General features: G+C 35.1%; 1 protein-coding gene across 1 annotated transcript in view; it reads right to left on the bottom strand.

Annotated features, from left to right (window-relative positions):
• Positions 1-1,618: 1,618 nt before the first annotated feature.
• The window catches only part of LOC108759810 (UNC93-like protein), a 50,260-nt gene continuing 35,022 nt past the window's right edge, over positions 1,619-16,856 (bottom strand). The window contains exons 4-6 of the mRNA XM_018505448.1: positions 13,590-13,752; positions 6,102-6,369; positions 1,619-3,063 (exon numbers count right to left, since the gene is read on the bottom strand). Coding sequence (XP_018360950.1) covers positions 2,738-3,063; positions 6,102-6,369; positions 13,590-13,752 — 757 coding nt within the window. The 3' untranslated portion in view covers positions 1,619-2,737. The remainder of the gene's footprint in view (positions 3,064-6,101; positions 6,370-13,589; positions 13,753-16,856) is intronic.

Here is a 16,856-nt window from a genome sequence, read left to right as displayed (position 1 = left end):
AAAATAGTGGTTTCAATCTCAAAGTATCATCGTCAAATTGACGATTTGACGCCCCGTAAGCCGAGTGGCGAAATGCCATTTCGGAAATGGCCATTGTTACCCTCGGTTAAATAAAAAAATTTTGTTTTCATCACAGGCGTTGAAATTTTACCTTTATTTTATGGGGCGACCTTCGTGCTAAAATTTCATTTAACGCCCTGAAAACTATACAATCACGAATTTAGTAAATGAACATAGTTAGCGCCATTGTAAAGAATATACTTGATCACTTACAGGAAAAATGTTTTTTTTTTAATTTTTTTTTTAAATAAAAATAGTTTTTAAACAAATCAAGTTGTGAGCAAAATCTTCGTGGTTTTCTTGTCGTTTACAAAAACTATATAAAATGAAGAGTATGATCGCATCTAGGTATCATAGTATTAACAAATAATTTTAATTTGTAAGAATCTGTGATTGATTTTGTTTGAACTAGTTACCTACATGAAAATTCATGCATGTATATGATGGGCAGTCTGCCCAGGGTAGATATTTATTTTGATGCGTTACCGTATCGAAACATTTGCCGCGCGGTAAGTGAAAAATCGTGTCGTGACGCGACGCTGCATAATACACGTGGAACCTTTTCAAGGTTCAAATGCAAAAAATTAAGGCGGAAAAAAAGGGGGCGCCTAAATAAATTTGCGGGGGGGCGCACATAGGCTTAGTTACGCCACTGTTTGTATATAATCTATATACAACTGTATTAAGTTATATATAATTATATACAGTCGATATATAACTATATGTAATTGGTATATAATTACATAATAATTAGTATATTAATAAATATATATAGAATTTTATTTACCTATTGTTACAACTATACGCAACTAAGTATGGTTTGCACACACACGCACACACACACACACGCACAGCCAGGTGTATTTTAGGAGGACGGCGATTCGCAATATTGTAAGATGAGCCGCGCTGTTTGTAAACATTGAAAATAGCGTATCATGTCGGAGGTTGAATTCGAACCGGGTGGTTTGGAATCCACCTTAAAAACTTTGGTTTCTATTTGGTTAACTTTGGTTTCTATTCAGATCTTTGAGGGGTATGTCATTCTCGAGTCAAATAAACATCGTTGCTCGACTCTCGCTGACTCGGTTTGATTCGCTCCTTTATTTTCACTGGCTTCTATTGATTCCTCGCACTATTTTAGCTGTTTGCGCTCGTTGATTCGCGCCGATTCATTTCTTAAACGCACCGACTCGCTAAGACTCGCACTGTGACTCGAGAGTGATACGCCCCTCGAGATCTTTATTATTTTTCAGGGGTTTCCATATATTTTCTTCATCCTGTATACATGTGAATGTGTGTGTGTGTGTGTGCGCGTGCGCGCGCGCGCGTGTGTGTGTGTGTGTGTGCGCGCGCGTGTGTGTGCAAACCATACTTGGTTGCGTATAGTTGTAATAATATGTAAATAAAATTCTATATATATTTATTAATATACTAATTATTATGTAATTATATACCAATTACATATAGTTATATATCGACTGTATATAATTATATATAACTTAATACAGTTGTATATAGATTATATATAATGACAGATTATATATCTTTCCTTGGCCGTACTTCACTTAGAATGAGGTGCACTCGATCCAAGAGTCGAGGATCACCATTCTGCAATTTGCGAAAATTGTCAGTTTCAAATGGCTGTAATTCGAAAACTATCCATTTTGGGACTTTGGGCCCATTGACACTTTTGATCTACATGATCTGAACTATCATTTGTCCCAATTTCAAGACATTCGACTGAGAGCCATTTCCCTATCATTTCCTGCGGGGTCCTTTAAAGAAGCAAAAATGCATTTCTATTCTTCTCCTCCAATATATGATGACAACGATTGCTGAGACATTGCCATTTGGCATACAATAAATATGTGATATAAACTGAATAATTCTAGGATCGCCACATTTTTAAATACGCGTCTTGCATAAGAACTACGCGCAACAAAATGCACTTTCTACCTCTGTGCCACACGTTATTTTCGTGATCGCTTCACGAACGCGATGATGAGGTCTCATATTAAGAACGCGGATCGAAGATCGGAGTGATTCCTCATCATGGCGTTGATTCGATAGTTTTGAGTAACAGTGGCGGAAGTTCCACGTTTCTAAAACACGAGAGCGAATTTTACATCGCTATGCATTCCTTAGCACCACCAAATATTGACAAGTGTATTACTTATCTATCGACTCATTCTGGTCCCGCTGAGAAAAGTGGAAGCCAGATTTCAGCCTGGAGAGACGCATTACACTCGGCATTACCTTGAAGAGAAGCATCCGCAAGATGGAGTCGACGCCCGGCATCTCCACTTCATCGTGGAAGTTGTAGCCATACCCACCGTTTCATTAAGGTCGTGCTTCAACCTTGACTTCCTTGTGACCAAACACGGATTCCACATTCCGGATTTCCGCCAAGAACACGCTTTCTTCGCCCGCATCGTCGACAGGGAAGAGTGCCGCGACTGCTCATTGATCTCGGCAGCTCATTAATCTCTATCTCAAGATGAGAAGGATTGATAAGCTAGAACGAGGGAATGACAAGCGGAAGATAGTTGAGGAAAAGGTATTCATGAAATCCATCGATTGGATCTTCCGGCCGTCGTCTCGATTTCCCCGTCGACGAGCCGAGAAAGCGGCGCGAGGACTTTTAAGGAGGGACGACTACGTCGACGTTAATCGTCGCTCACAGATGCGTGATGATGATCTCGTCGTCGAGATCATCCTTTTCGTCGTCGGTTTCTTCCGGCTGATTCGCCTCGGCGGCTGCTTGGGCAGCCTTCGGATCCTCGGCGATCGCTTTGAGCCGCCGTTGCTTGCGTCTGTGCAACAACTCGACGATAATATAGCCTATGGTACCAATGATCAGTACCGTCAGCATCACATACAGCTTCATACGGGCGCAGAGATGTGTGCTATACGCGTAGGCGATCACGAAGCCGGCACTCTCCCACAGCCTGTAGTTCGAAAAGGCTGCTTCCTTGTTACGCCTAAATAGCGTACCATAGAGTCCTGTAACAGTCGGTATAATAAGTAATAGTCGCGGTAATTTGGATAGTAAGAAAAACTTCAAAATAATTTAGCATCTAAAAAATTTATCCACAAAATTTCTACAAGTATTAATATATTAGAGATGACAATTTTTTTATCCGGTTACGGTAACGATCGTTCATGACAAAATAGAAAAATAAAAATATATTCGGGAAATCTCCCTTTCTCTCTTCTTCTATTCATTAGAAAATCCCTGATTTGCGCACTTAACTGAAACAATAAACGACTTAAACGATCTCATTTGTTACGGATTAACTTGGCAGGTGCTTTTATCGGATCCGCGACTACAAATAGGTGCATCCAGGTACTATATTATGCACCGAGGTCGATCGTTTTGCGTTCATCGTCACGTTTGACTGCGAGATAACGAGCCCACAGATGGATCGAATCCTTGACTCGGCGCTCTTTAGATGCGCTTTCAGAAAGCACGTAACAGCAATAATGATAGTGCTGCCGGTGATGCACGAGATGCCGCATTAAGGAAATAAATTACTCAAGTGGAAGCGGGAAATCCGTGGGAAAGAATATATGAGAGTGTACATTCGAGTCTATTATTCTGATGATAGTCTTAATCGCTAAAAAGGTTTGTATTTCAATTAAAAAAAATGTACTAAAACTTAAAATTGAATTTTTCATCTGATTATCAAAACTGAACAGTAACAACTTATTTTAATATAAAAAGCTTCAAAATTCCTCGAAGAAAATTTTCGCTATATATTGGTTGTTGTAATTTTTAAGATTTTTCTATGAAAGCGACACTGTTCAGAAGTATTTTTAGCTAATAATTAACGTTGCTCATTATTATTTAGCACGCTAAATTAGAAATTCTCATGCGCACAATTAACTGACAATTAACAAAACCGGATGTAAAGCAAATGCTTGTCTACATTGTGTGTTTTTGTATACATGTAGTTAAATAGATTTGCATATTAGTTTCTGCAAAATCTCGTGACGTGACTCAGAACAGATTGGCGCGGCGAAGAATGAATAATCCTGCAAAAAAGCTGCCAAGGCAAAAAAACAATACGAGATTCGCTTTTCAGACGTGTAGATCTGTGCAGAAGCTCTAATTATTATACAAAGACAAATCCTGATGTGCACAAGCAACGCGAAATTGCCGTGTGGTATTCGATTATGTACTATACACGCGAACCGTGGCTATAAATGCAAGCGAAAATTGAATCAAAATTATATTAAAGCATCGCTCAAATTTTATTCAACTCAGGAAAAAGAGAACACAATGTATCTAATAAGTCTAAAAAAATTTATATTTATTTATAAGAAGTTTTTTTTGTTAACTACAACGTGACAATATCGAGACATGCAATGAATATGGAATATGAAACGAAATGTCCTTGAATATGAATCAAATCCTGGAACTGATTACGAGAGATAAGTATTGAATTTTTAAATATATTATCTCTGAATTTTTAATATATTTCTTTATATTGTTTTTATAATCAACGAAGAGGCCGGAATAATCGTCTTCCACTGATACCGTAATATAAGTCCGGATATTTACTCAATTTAATGTGAGCAAATTTTTTTGCGAAAGGCAAAAAGAACGTTTCTATTTTTACAGCGAGTACAAAAACGTCGACAATATTTCTTATTTAGAAAAAAACTTAACATGTAGTCATTGTGCAGAATGTAAATTTTATGCACACTGAAATGTTTTACCTCGTCACTCAAATTGAGAGATTCAAAATCATGATTATTTTCTTTAAATGGTTCCTCAAGACGGTCGTCTTGAAAAACATTAATTATACGTATTTATTAATTTGATCAATTATACGACGGTGACACATGTAAATCATAAAGAAAATTATAATCGATCCGACAGATGATAATTATAGAAGCAATTTAACCGCTCATTAATTCGCAATTTATTATTTCCTCTTGGCACGCTTAATTTTTTTACAGATTACGTCATTAAACTTTCTATCTACCGTCTTATCAATGGCAAGCAATCATTAAAAGGAAAACACTTTTTACGAATGACATCCGCTTGGAAAATCAACATTTACTTACATAATGCAAAATATCAAAGTCAAGTTTTATAAATTCTGCACTGAGAAAAATTCCTGGTTGAAAATGGACGAATTAGAAGATTCGGATCATATTACTCAGACTTCTAGTCAAGATAACCAAATGTCTAATTATGATAACTGAAATTCTAATTGATGTGATCAGAATCTTCTGGTTCATTCATTTTTAAACAAAAATTTGTCTTAGTTGTGTCAACTCAAAAACGAAGAAATTCGCATATTCTCTCTTTTTCTGGACTGGGTCGATCAGTGATCCTACTTTCAGCGTTAATATTGATGACGTTAATATTGATGAGAAGCAATATATCTTCAAATACCACTTATCGTGAATACATTAAAGACGTCAAGTGTCCGTCTGATCTATTAATATTCGTATTGACTGCGAATACACAAATGCGAAATATAGCTGGTATATCTTGATGACAGAGTCGTTGGCTTATGATCAAAATTCATGAATCCGGTTTTTTAGAAAACCTACTAAATAGACCTATACACTTCCAAGACAACTCGCTATCTTTTGCCGCACTACGAACTTCAATCCGATAATATTGAATATATTTTTTTAGTTTTTCCAATACGATATAAATTTGCTTCATTACGTTCGATTGTATGAACAATAGAGCGCCATACAAATTATGGATTCCGATATTGAATACTAAATAATCTTTTTTGTTCTTATAATGTGTCATCCGATTCAGAGCGTTCGATTTTGTCAGCTATATGGCTAATAACATCCGACATACAATATTTATAACTAATATTTATTAATATTTTTAAGAATGTTTAATTGTTTTAATTAAAATAGTTGTTATAAAATTAGCGTATCAAAAGTCCCGACAGTTTTGTAAAATCGTTCCAACCAGCACAGTATCTTTTCTCACGTAAAAGATTTTTTTAAGCTTTTTCTTGCAATATTTTTTAGCTTACATTAACATGTAGTTTTACACTTACCGTTAACCTGCGTCTGCCACACGGCATCGCCCACACCCCACAGTCCTGAGACCGAGAAAAAGACATAAGGATTGTCGGGGTGAGGCTTCCACATGAGGAGAACAACTATGAGAGAGGCATGAACGATGGCGCCCAACGCCATCAGTGGCTGTCTACCGACAAATTTCATTAACGAACCGAATAGCAAGGAACAACCGGCGTTAACCACCCCAAAGCAGATCATGACGTAGCCGACTCTGTGGACGCCCAGAGCGCAAGAGATGTATGCCTGGAAAGAACAAAAGAATTCAATTTAATGTCTTTATTTTTTTAAATCAAAGGTAGTCTTTTGAGTTCGAACGTTTGATATATTAGATAGATAATTGGAACATACGTATATTATTAAAAATTTTAGAAATTGTATGAAAATGATTAAGGTCTCTCATCAAATGATGGAATTAATTTTTTGTTACTTTACAATATCCTATCAAAACTTACTATAAAGATAATAAGAAAGCGAAAATAAAAGAAATTGATGAACATCTCTTATAGAAAGCAAAGACTTAATGATTTGCAATAAATTATGATTTTGAAATTTCTTTTTTTCTTTCTCTCTGATATAAAAATCTCTAATACAAATACATAACGCCACATACATTTCAAATTTGTATATAATTTATATTGCCATATCTGTGAGATCTCGGGCTCTTTCATTTCTGTTGCTTTCATACACTGGCAGGATTTTTGTATGTTAATTTGATTTTCAAAACATGACGATTCTTAATCGGTTTGAATAGCTATTAAAAGTTTTAGAAGCAAAAGAATATATAAATTTTTTTCTACGCTGAATCAATGAGTTTGTTCTGAAGGAAGTTGATGTCAATTTGTCTTTGTAGAAGCAATTATAATCCCATCAATTGTTGTTGACATAATAAGACGACAGACTGAGATGTAGCTCGAACTTTTTTAACTTGTGGACTTTTTTAGTATCTTTATTTCCATCTAAATTCATTATAATGACGTAAGATCTTGAAGATATATTATCGAAACGCAGACACGCATGTCCTTGAATCCTTCATTATAAGGATTCTATTCATTTTTTTCTATGTATTATTATATTCTTTTTTAATTCTTTTTTTATTCTTTTTACTATTTTTAAGACTATTTAATCGCAGCCAATTATTTTCATTTAAAACAAAAATAACAATCAAAATATTATATTAAAAACAAAATATATTTTGGAATTAGGAAAAAATTTGACGTTATGTCGAGCGAGATAACAATTGAAATTGCATAGAAAATGACTAAAGCAAAAGAGAAGTAGTAACCTTAAAAAGAATTGTTATTAAACATTGACATGTTATTAATCATAAAGTGGATGAAATTTAATTTTGAGCTACATAAGGTATTCAATTGCCAACTTTAAATGCACGACGTCAAATATTTCATAAAATGTTTTATGAGCACGCTATATACGTTAATCAATATTGATTAACTATCAATATATCAAGCGTCATTTGACAACATAAAATGTAACACAAGATTTTAAAGTTGATAGACAGAGATTATATATTTTCATAAAAATTATGTTTAAAGTAGCCATAAAAATATCTATGCGCAAATATCTTTCGCAATATGCGAACGTCGTACCTTCTCGTCGCCTTAAACTATATCAAATACACTAATCTTGAACGAGACACTTCTTCAATTACTTATACATTTGTAACATTTTCTCGACAAAAGATGCATTATATATAAAGCGCATTTATCGCGTGATTATTTCATGCCGATCGTTAACACATAAATACCCACTTTAAATGCAAGACGCCCTTCGTAATATCGGAGTCAGAATTTTTACGGCAGGGTCGCAGCCACGCCGAAGGACATTTAATTACGTCTTACGTCTTACGATAAGTAGCGATTCAACATTTAATCAGACATGCCGTCATTTTAGACGTCACGGCCATATTATTGCATAAAATAACATATCTTCAATTCTTCCTGTAATAATTAATACATGAATTGTATAATCTTAGGTACATATTTTAAAGAACGAAGTGATTTATTTGTAATACCGCGCGTAATATCCACCGTAATCTTTTATACCATGTACGAAAATTCAGCTTTTACATTTGTAACAGCATTTTCGATGTAAGAACTCCACATGGAATGTATTACGTTGATAGCTTGAAGTGATCTTTTTTCAAATCAATAAAATTTGCATTCGAGCATTTCCTTTTCCATATACGTAATGTCATATTATATCATTCGTGGCTCTCAAGGTAAACAACTATATCTCATTAAAACAGTTTGATAAGTAAATTTCTGAAACACTAAAAAAAAGTTTAATAAAAAAACGTGAGATTGATAAATTTCACTGTTCTGACCAGTAATACATTTACAATCAAAATAGACAAATCATTTCTTCTAAAAATCTAAATATAATGTTTTTGTTACTTACGTGGATCACATAAAATTCTAAAACTTTTTAACAACGTTTTAAAAAAATTTGTACTGGAAGGATCAGGAGAGCTTATACATTTAAAAATAAAATGTTAATTTTAATATTTTTGTATATTTCAGAAAGTCCACTATATGTGTTTAAGTTAAAATTAACATTTTATTTTTAGCAGTGTACATTTAATTAACTCTTAGCGTCAAATCGTAATTAACAGCTCTTACAAGTCGAGTTTAGAATTTCATTGAACTCAAAATGTATCATCGCATTCTTTTAATATTTTTGCGCAATTCTCCACTGAACGATATCCGTGAACGTTTGAATGGGATTATATGTCTCGAGGCGTTCACGAGATCAGACCGGAGCGAACAGTGACTACGACACGTGCATGCATACACGTGCATGTGTGGTCATACGTTAAGAAATACTGGTACACGAGATTCCAGATATGGAAGCGGTATCGCCGGATCGGCGCGAGAATAAGCTCGCAGGGCTATTTATAACAGGTCCAGCGCCACAGCTGACTCAGCAGAGCCTATAACTACCACGTTTTGCTCATTTTTTTTTCTTTTTTTTTCTCTTTTTCTCTCTTTCCGTTTCATTTTCTCGGCGCGGATTTAATTGCCCAATTATCCGGCTTCTCGAGTCGAAGACGTCGTACGACCTATCGGCGAACCAATTTCGAACGAGTCGCAACTCGCGAACCGGAGGTTGTTTTTGCCATAATGCAGGGTCGCTCAATAATGAGGGGGTTCACCCGATGCGACCTTCCTCGATTAATTCCAGTTCCTTACGTGAGACTCAAGTTCTTTTTGTAATTTTCATGTAGATTAATATTGAACAATATCTGACAGTTCTGCAGAATATACCTAACTCCTCAACAAAATCTACTTTTACATGGAAATAATTTGTAAAAAGAGTAATGTAAAGAAAATACGACATATTCTTATGGATTTTATTTTGGAAAAAGCAAAACTATCCAATAACCTGAAGTGGTTTTACATTGTCTTGAATATTATTTTTCAAGTATTATAACATTTCAGATCTTTACGTAGAAAATATACTGGAAAATAAATACTAAATTTTCACAAATATTTGTTTGAATACTTCTAAGCAAATATTTACTGAACGTAAAAACATATATTTATTTAATACAAAACCATTAATTTCATTTAACTATTACTTTTGTATTGAGTAAATATTTATTTACTGTAAGTTTACATTTAATTATTACCATTTAAAAAAATATATATTAAGACTTAATAAATCTCTTTTTCAATGTATCAAATATTTTTGATTGATCACTACAAAAACGAGCAGTTCCAAAGAAATGGCTGGAACTCGGCAATCCGGAGACAAGAAAAGACTGATCCGTTAAAACTGTAGTAGCTTAATCATAATCGTATCGCAAAAAATCAACTAACTCGATGGCAGCTACTCGACGCCGCTTCGAGGTGTGTTTTTGCTGACAGTCACGGGATGCCGTATTTGTAACGTCCGAGAGAAGGTAAAGATACGGGATATCGTTGGGCGGGTCGATTACTGGGTAGACAGCATATAAATTACGCAAATCCATCTTTCCAATAGGGAGTGATTAATTTGGACGCGGTCAGTGATTACAGCCGTATCTCTTCTTTCTTTCATCGTATATCCGAGAACTTCTTAGAGAGACTTTTAATTATATTCCCTATACTATACGTGAACAAGTATCGCGCTACATTCTGTATTTAAATACTTTTTGGTTTAATGATGCTTTTGCTCGCATGTCAAACGTATATCACACTAAAAACGTCTACTGTAAATGTTTCTTTCTCATACATCTATTTTTTTCTTTCGTTAAAAATTTTTTTCTCTCTCTTTTTGTCGCTTTCATGGCGAACATATATTTTAACTGAGGTATATTTACTTTCTAAATCAATCTCGTATAATTATCACGTGACACATTTAATCATTTTTCTCTTTTACAACGTTCTAATTCATCTTCATTATTATTTTTAGTTAATTACATCTTAACGTATTTTGTTTCATTACCTCTATTTTTTCTTAAAAAATATTAAAAAATAACTTTATCGTAATTTAGATTACTTTTTTTAAAAAAATAGTCTCGTTTTATTAAAATCTCGATTAAGATCAACCGCACGTGACTCAAAGCTCGGGGATTTTAATGCTCGCACAGCGAGATGTGCAATGTTTTATCCTGGTACATTTTAACCGTTTTCCTATCTAATGAAAGATATATATCCCATAATATAATTTTGTAAGTATAAAAAATTCTTTTATACCGTAATAAACTTTTCAATTTACTTTATTACATGAACAAATGACACATACACATTTTCTAATAGTATAGCTTTAAATCATTATAAAACATGTGTCCCATTAATAACAGACTTTGTGTTCTATTAATCGGAATTTTTAATCATACGATTTGCGTGTAAGTCACTTTTCAATAACGTCATCGTTAAAAGAGTTAAACGTACACACAAGCCTAATTCTTGCAAATCTCATATCTCTAATACGTATTTCCGGGGGACGATCATGCGTCCTCATGTGGCCGTCACGCATCGAGAAACCGGCGTTCCATATCTGTGTTCAGCTGATCCAGATCAATTTTTCGTTGTGATTTGATGATCACGACTTGCTATCTGAGACATAGCGTCGATAAAAGTCAAACGAAGAAAGGCTTCTCGTAGAGAAATGTGTATAAATATATGTACGTATCGTGGCTCTGTTGTAATAATGTTATTTTCCACATTGTTAAATAATGTAAAAAAATGACAGGTTAAAATATTTTATAGTTGATATCACTGTATCTACAATAGTGACCAAATTAGAGAGATTTTATTTAAAAAATTGATAGTGCTTCATAGAAAGCATAAACTAAAAATTTAACAGACACATTCCTTATCCGATTGTTTTACTATTCACGCGCCGCGCGCGAATAAAGATTTTCGAATAGAACATACATTAAAATATATAAAAACATAATAAGCCAGGCATGAAATTACTTATGACGTCAAGTATACAAGCACAAAAGCCATCTTAGAATCTGTCGAACAAAAATTGACACTAATTTGATAGAAAGTGGACCCGAAGCAGTAAATCTCCGCCTCGAAGGTGATTAGTAAAGCAGATTAAAAAAATCTATAAGGATATGATACGTATGTACGTCGTCGGTTTCACGATCTTAGCCGGTAATTTCCGTGTCGAGGAAAAGAAAAGTGTCTACCGGCTTCTACGAGTGAGAATTCCTACTATCGATGAAGATAACGAAGATTGTCGTCGCGACTCGCGGTAATTCAAGACTGGATCGGAAAAGACAGACTCTGGCGCCAGTTAAAGAACGTGTAAAAAGAGAAAATCTATGGAGAGACCAACCGGTTACAGAGCTCGATGACCGACCAGAAGCTTCCATTATATATATTTTTATAGCCTCGGATTTTCTCGGAAGTAGGTTATCTATAGATTCTCGGAATTCCATCAGGATGTATCCTAAAATTCCTCTCATACAATCAAATACAAATGGAAGGATAATTACGTAATTTTACATAAAAATGGCACTGACTTGATTGTCTTTAGTACACTGTTAAATTTATAATGCCAATTTATATCCAATGTGAGTTATTTTTAATCATATCTATAAGTCGCCACACTATTCCTACTCAATACATAATTAATTTAATTAAAATGATGGAGTTAAACAATTTAATTTAAGAAAATGTATTAAATTTAACTCAAATTTAGTTTATTAATGAATACGTTAATGGACATTTTTACTTTGAAACTAAAATCCAAAAAAATGGATTAATTTACGTTTTAAACACAAATGGAAGTTAAAAATGTTATTTAACTCAAGGGATTGGGTTACTATTGCTCCTTTGATATCTAACAGTGTAGGACCAATTAACAGATCTGCAGTGATAAAAAAATAAGCGTGCGACACGCTTGAATCATTTCACTCTAGCTCTGACTTTATACCGGATGTTTTTTTCGTTTTCTCGCACAGACTACTGACAGCTTTTATATCGACACGTCTGTCGTTGTATATTCAATAATGAAATATTCCTCCCGCGGTCGAGATTTTACCGTTTTCGGAGACTGTCGTTCGTCATGACAAATAATTACGTTCACGGCAGTTTTACGTTATCGCGGAGCGGCGCCGATAAATCTTCGAGCGTGGTCTGCAACGCAATAAATACGGCTGTACGTGCCCGAGAATAAGAAAGGAACGCTATAAATGAGAATACGGAACTCCGCTTTTTTTATTCGTCTCTCTTTTTTTGCCTCTTCGCCGCCCGATGATGGCTCGAGTTCGGACTGTAATTACAGAGCCAGACCGAGTTGACGTCATTGCGCTTCGTTAATGTCGGATCCTGGTACGAAGCCAAGGACGGCCGTTTCCTTATCAATACTTCACGAGAACACGTGGACCCGGGGGGCTTGCAATAAAAGGTCGATACACGGTGCAGCCGTGTAGATTGCAAAATGGAATGCCATTGTTTTCCCGGCGGCTGCCGTTTATACAGTGTACGCGAAAGGGAGAGACTGGCGTCGATTTATACGTCGGTGAACGATTGAAACTGACATTAGAAAGTATCGTGCATTTTAACGCATACGATCAAATAAATCTACCATGATAAATTCGTTCGTATATTCTAGTTAGATCGACAAAGATTATTGTTAATTGTGCAAATAATCCGTTTCAAACTTTCCTTGATGGTAAAAAAAATTCAACGTTTCTTGCTGACAAGAAAAATTATTAAGAAAAATTGAATTTTTATGATTTCCGTGAATTACAAGCTTGTATATTTTAGATCGTTACATTAAACCTTTACCAATTATATTTCAAATATTATATAGATTATATTTCAAATATTTATACATATGATTATATGTAAAGATATTTATCTTCCCAACAAATATCAGATCTCACGTAGAAATTGTTTCTCACTAGAAACTATGATTAAGTTTCCAACATCACTGACGTCGACAGATTTAGAAATGACGGTATAGACGCTATTTAAAATTCGTTTATTATTTGAAGAGCTCACCTGCGTGAAGTCGGCGCCGATGAAAGCCTGCTCCATACCAATCCATATCGTGATGGGTATCAACAGTTGCTGGTACGGTTTCTTCAGCTGGTAAGCCGTAGCGGAGAGCAATTGGATACCGCTCAATTCTTGGCTGTCCGATCGCCGTTGCTTCTCGCCATACCTGGAAGACAATTAGGAATTCTATGAACCTGTATGTCTCCTTGAGAAGTCAGTTAAAATATAATTACGTTTTACCGACTTATTAGCTTATTGAATACAATGAGTTTCTAGTGTAATTAGATGCGAATGTAGGGAAATAAAGCAAGTACGCGTAGTAATCGACCTGATTCCGGGAAGACAAAATTGCGACTGTCGAGCGATTCATTCTAATAATAGGTTTCAGCGATAATGGGGGAATTTTCATTCACTCGCTTTTCCGCTGTAGGCAAAATCTGTGCAATTTTAATCAATTTTAGTTGAGAGAATAGTACAGACATTTACGTTCGTTAAAGTTAACACATATTGCCCCCCCCCCCCCCCCCTCTCTCTCTCTCTCTCTCGCTCTATGTGTAAAAATGTAAAATTATTTATGGTTTTTAAAAGTATTTTTTTACGCATTGCTTATAGCATTAACTTTTAATTACCTTCATTATTCAAGTACTTATTTTCCTTTTTATAAAATTATTCGACATTTATTTCGAGATGAAAATGATTATCTATACATATTAGATACTACAGTGATCTATGCGGTTATATTTTACGTCGAACATAATTTCATACGATGCACGTAATGCGGCACAAGTCAAGAGTTAGGCGAACAAAAGAGCGGGAAACGCGAATGAACAATGATGATCAGCTGCCGCTCAGAACGTATGATTTTCCGGCAGACTTTTGCGCCGCTATTCGCAAAGAGGAAGAGCGCGCTCGCTCGGATGGGGATTAATGACGATCGCAATTAATTATCATCGCGATTGTACCATCCATGTACTTATTGTCCGTGCAGCGTGAGCCACGCGGAAACAAGTTGCGTAATTAGCAAACTTCCACTACCATTGAACGATGCCGCGTGTTCGAGCTGTGTTCATTCATTGTTTTGTGTTACGATTAGATAAACGAACATTGGGTGACGTATGATCCGATTCACTTTTTATATTATCCATAATAAATCAGCAATTGGACAGAATAATAGTTTTATCTAATTACTTTTTAATCTGATTATTTTTTGTTACAGTATTTTTCACGATGATATAAAAAGTGACATTTAATAATTTAGATTAGATCTCAATTATTTTACACATTTTACATAAAAGATTTTTTTACTGACATTAATCTATCAAATGACTTTAACAATCAGCAACGTACATTCTAAAAAAATTCATCATGCATAGAATTCTATTTCATTAATTAATGAGACAATTTAATTATTATAAGTAACATAAGATACATATAATACTATGCGTCTGGTATTTTTACGCCGATACTTTTCATTGATGTAATAAAGGAAAAAATCGACTTTTTCTCGCATTGGGCAAAGTGCTAATCTTTAGTAAGATCGTAGTCCGAAAGATTTATGCGCTGTAAAAGTCGCACGCGAAACGGTACTTTGGTCAATGAAAACTTCGAGATTAACTACGCAGTTGAAACTTGCTTTTGTACAACATTTTTCACGCGAGAATATTCAATATCAATAGCAGATTCAACCTAAAAAATTTTAAAAGCTTAAAGCCTAAAATTTTACTCAACATTTTATTCGTTAGTTCTCTCCACTTTATCACAGAATGATAATTGGATCTGAATCCATCTAAAATTTGTCTTATAAGAAATTATACAAAATTTGATTATCATTATAATAAATATTCTGAAATATAAGAGGAATATAATGAGATCTTAAAAACTCCTGTTGTATATTATATATAGAATAAACGGATATATAGAATTAACGGATGTCACGAGAATGAAAGTTTATTACCGCGTTTTTCGCGGCGACATCCAACGAGTATAAGCCCGATACTAAATTTAGCGGACGAACCGGGCAGACGTAATCCTGAAGATCCGCGAGAAGTTAAAGCCCGAGATGGACACAATGGCCGATGCCGCGTCGGTGAGAATTCGCGAAATAAATCTCTTGACGCTAAACGCTCGGCATACGCTCGACAGCAAATGTTCTCCACCCGGGGGGACGGCATTCCTGAGAACACGTTTGCTGGATTTCTGGGCCCGGCCGAAGCCACGGCCATCGTCGGCAGCCGTAGAGAGTGCGGTTCGAATCGACACTTATGCAAAAACAGGTACACGATTCTCTTTAGACGGAAGGAGACGTCGAAAGGATGTGGGACGGTGTGATCTTTGACGTGATCTTCAGAGTGATCCTCGGCGTATCTTTCATAGCGGTTCATATTGCTTTCGAATCGTGTATCGTCATTAATCGCGTTTACTAATAGCTCGAGCGATTGTGACAAGTGATCATTCATCTTGATCGTATTCGGTGAAAGACGAAACATATCTGTAAATGTTACGTTTTTTTCGTACGTTAATCTTTGGTACAAACGACGTACTTCCGCACATGAACATTCGTCGAAATAAAAAGAAATCATCATCTAATACATATGCTTACTTGAAGGGTATGAATGTCTCGTTAGGCAAAACTGATTAATATGATAGTAGTGATGCATTTCGATACGAGAATATCGTCTCGGAATTTCTCGTATCATTAAAAATATCGTTTCCGAGATTATCATATATCATTTGTTTTTCTCGTCTCGGTCTCGTCAAATGAAACGAGATAGCCGATATTCTTGAACGTCTCGCGGTAAAATTCGAGAATCTCGAGAAGCGAGAATATCGGCCCATCGAGACGAGAATCTCATATCAATCATTTGTTTTTGTCGAGACCAAATCTCGATATCGGTATTTTCTCGTCTCGTCTCGCTCGAATGCATCACTATATGATAGTGATTGATTTATATATTTCGCTCCACGAATTCCAGAGGAAATATTCATATTCATTTTCGAAGAAATTTTTCAGTGAAAATTATCTGATTGTAGGCTATTTAATTGTTGAAAAGTGCTGTCATGCAATTTTTAGATCTATCGGTTTCGTTCACCATTTTTAAACCTTACAATGTCAATCATTAGCTAATTTACTGTCACGATCCCTGAGAGAGAGAGAGAGAGAGAGAGAGAGAGAGAGAGAGAGAGAGAGAAGTATTTCAATATACTAAATATTTATTAATATAGTTAATCAGTATATTGAACCATTTTTTGTTAAAGGATTTCAGGCCAAGC

The sequence above is a fragment of the Trachymyrmex cornetzi genome, unplaced genomic scaffold, assembly GCF_001594075.2.
Source record: "Trachymyrmex cornetzi isolate Tcor2-1 unplaced genomic scaffold, Tcor1.1 scaffold205, whole genome shotgun sequence".
In the NCBI taxonomy this organism is placed as follows: domain Eukaryota; kingdom Metazoa; phylum Arthropoda; class Insecta; order Hymenoptera; family Formicidae; genus Trachymyrmex; species Trachymyrmex cornetzi.
This window is presented reverse-complemented; position numbering and strand designations above follow the sequence as displayed.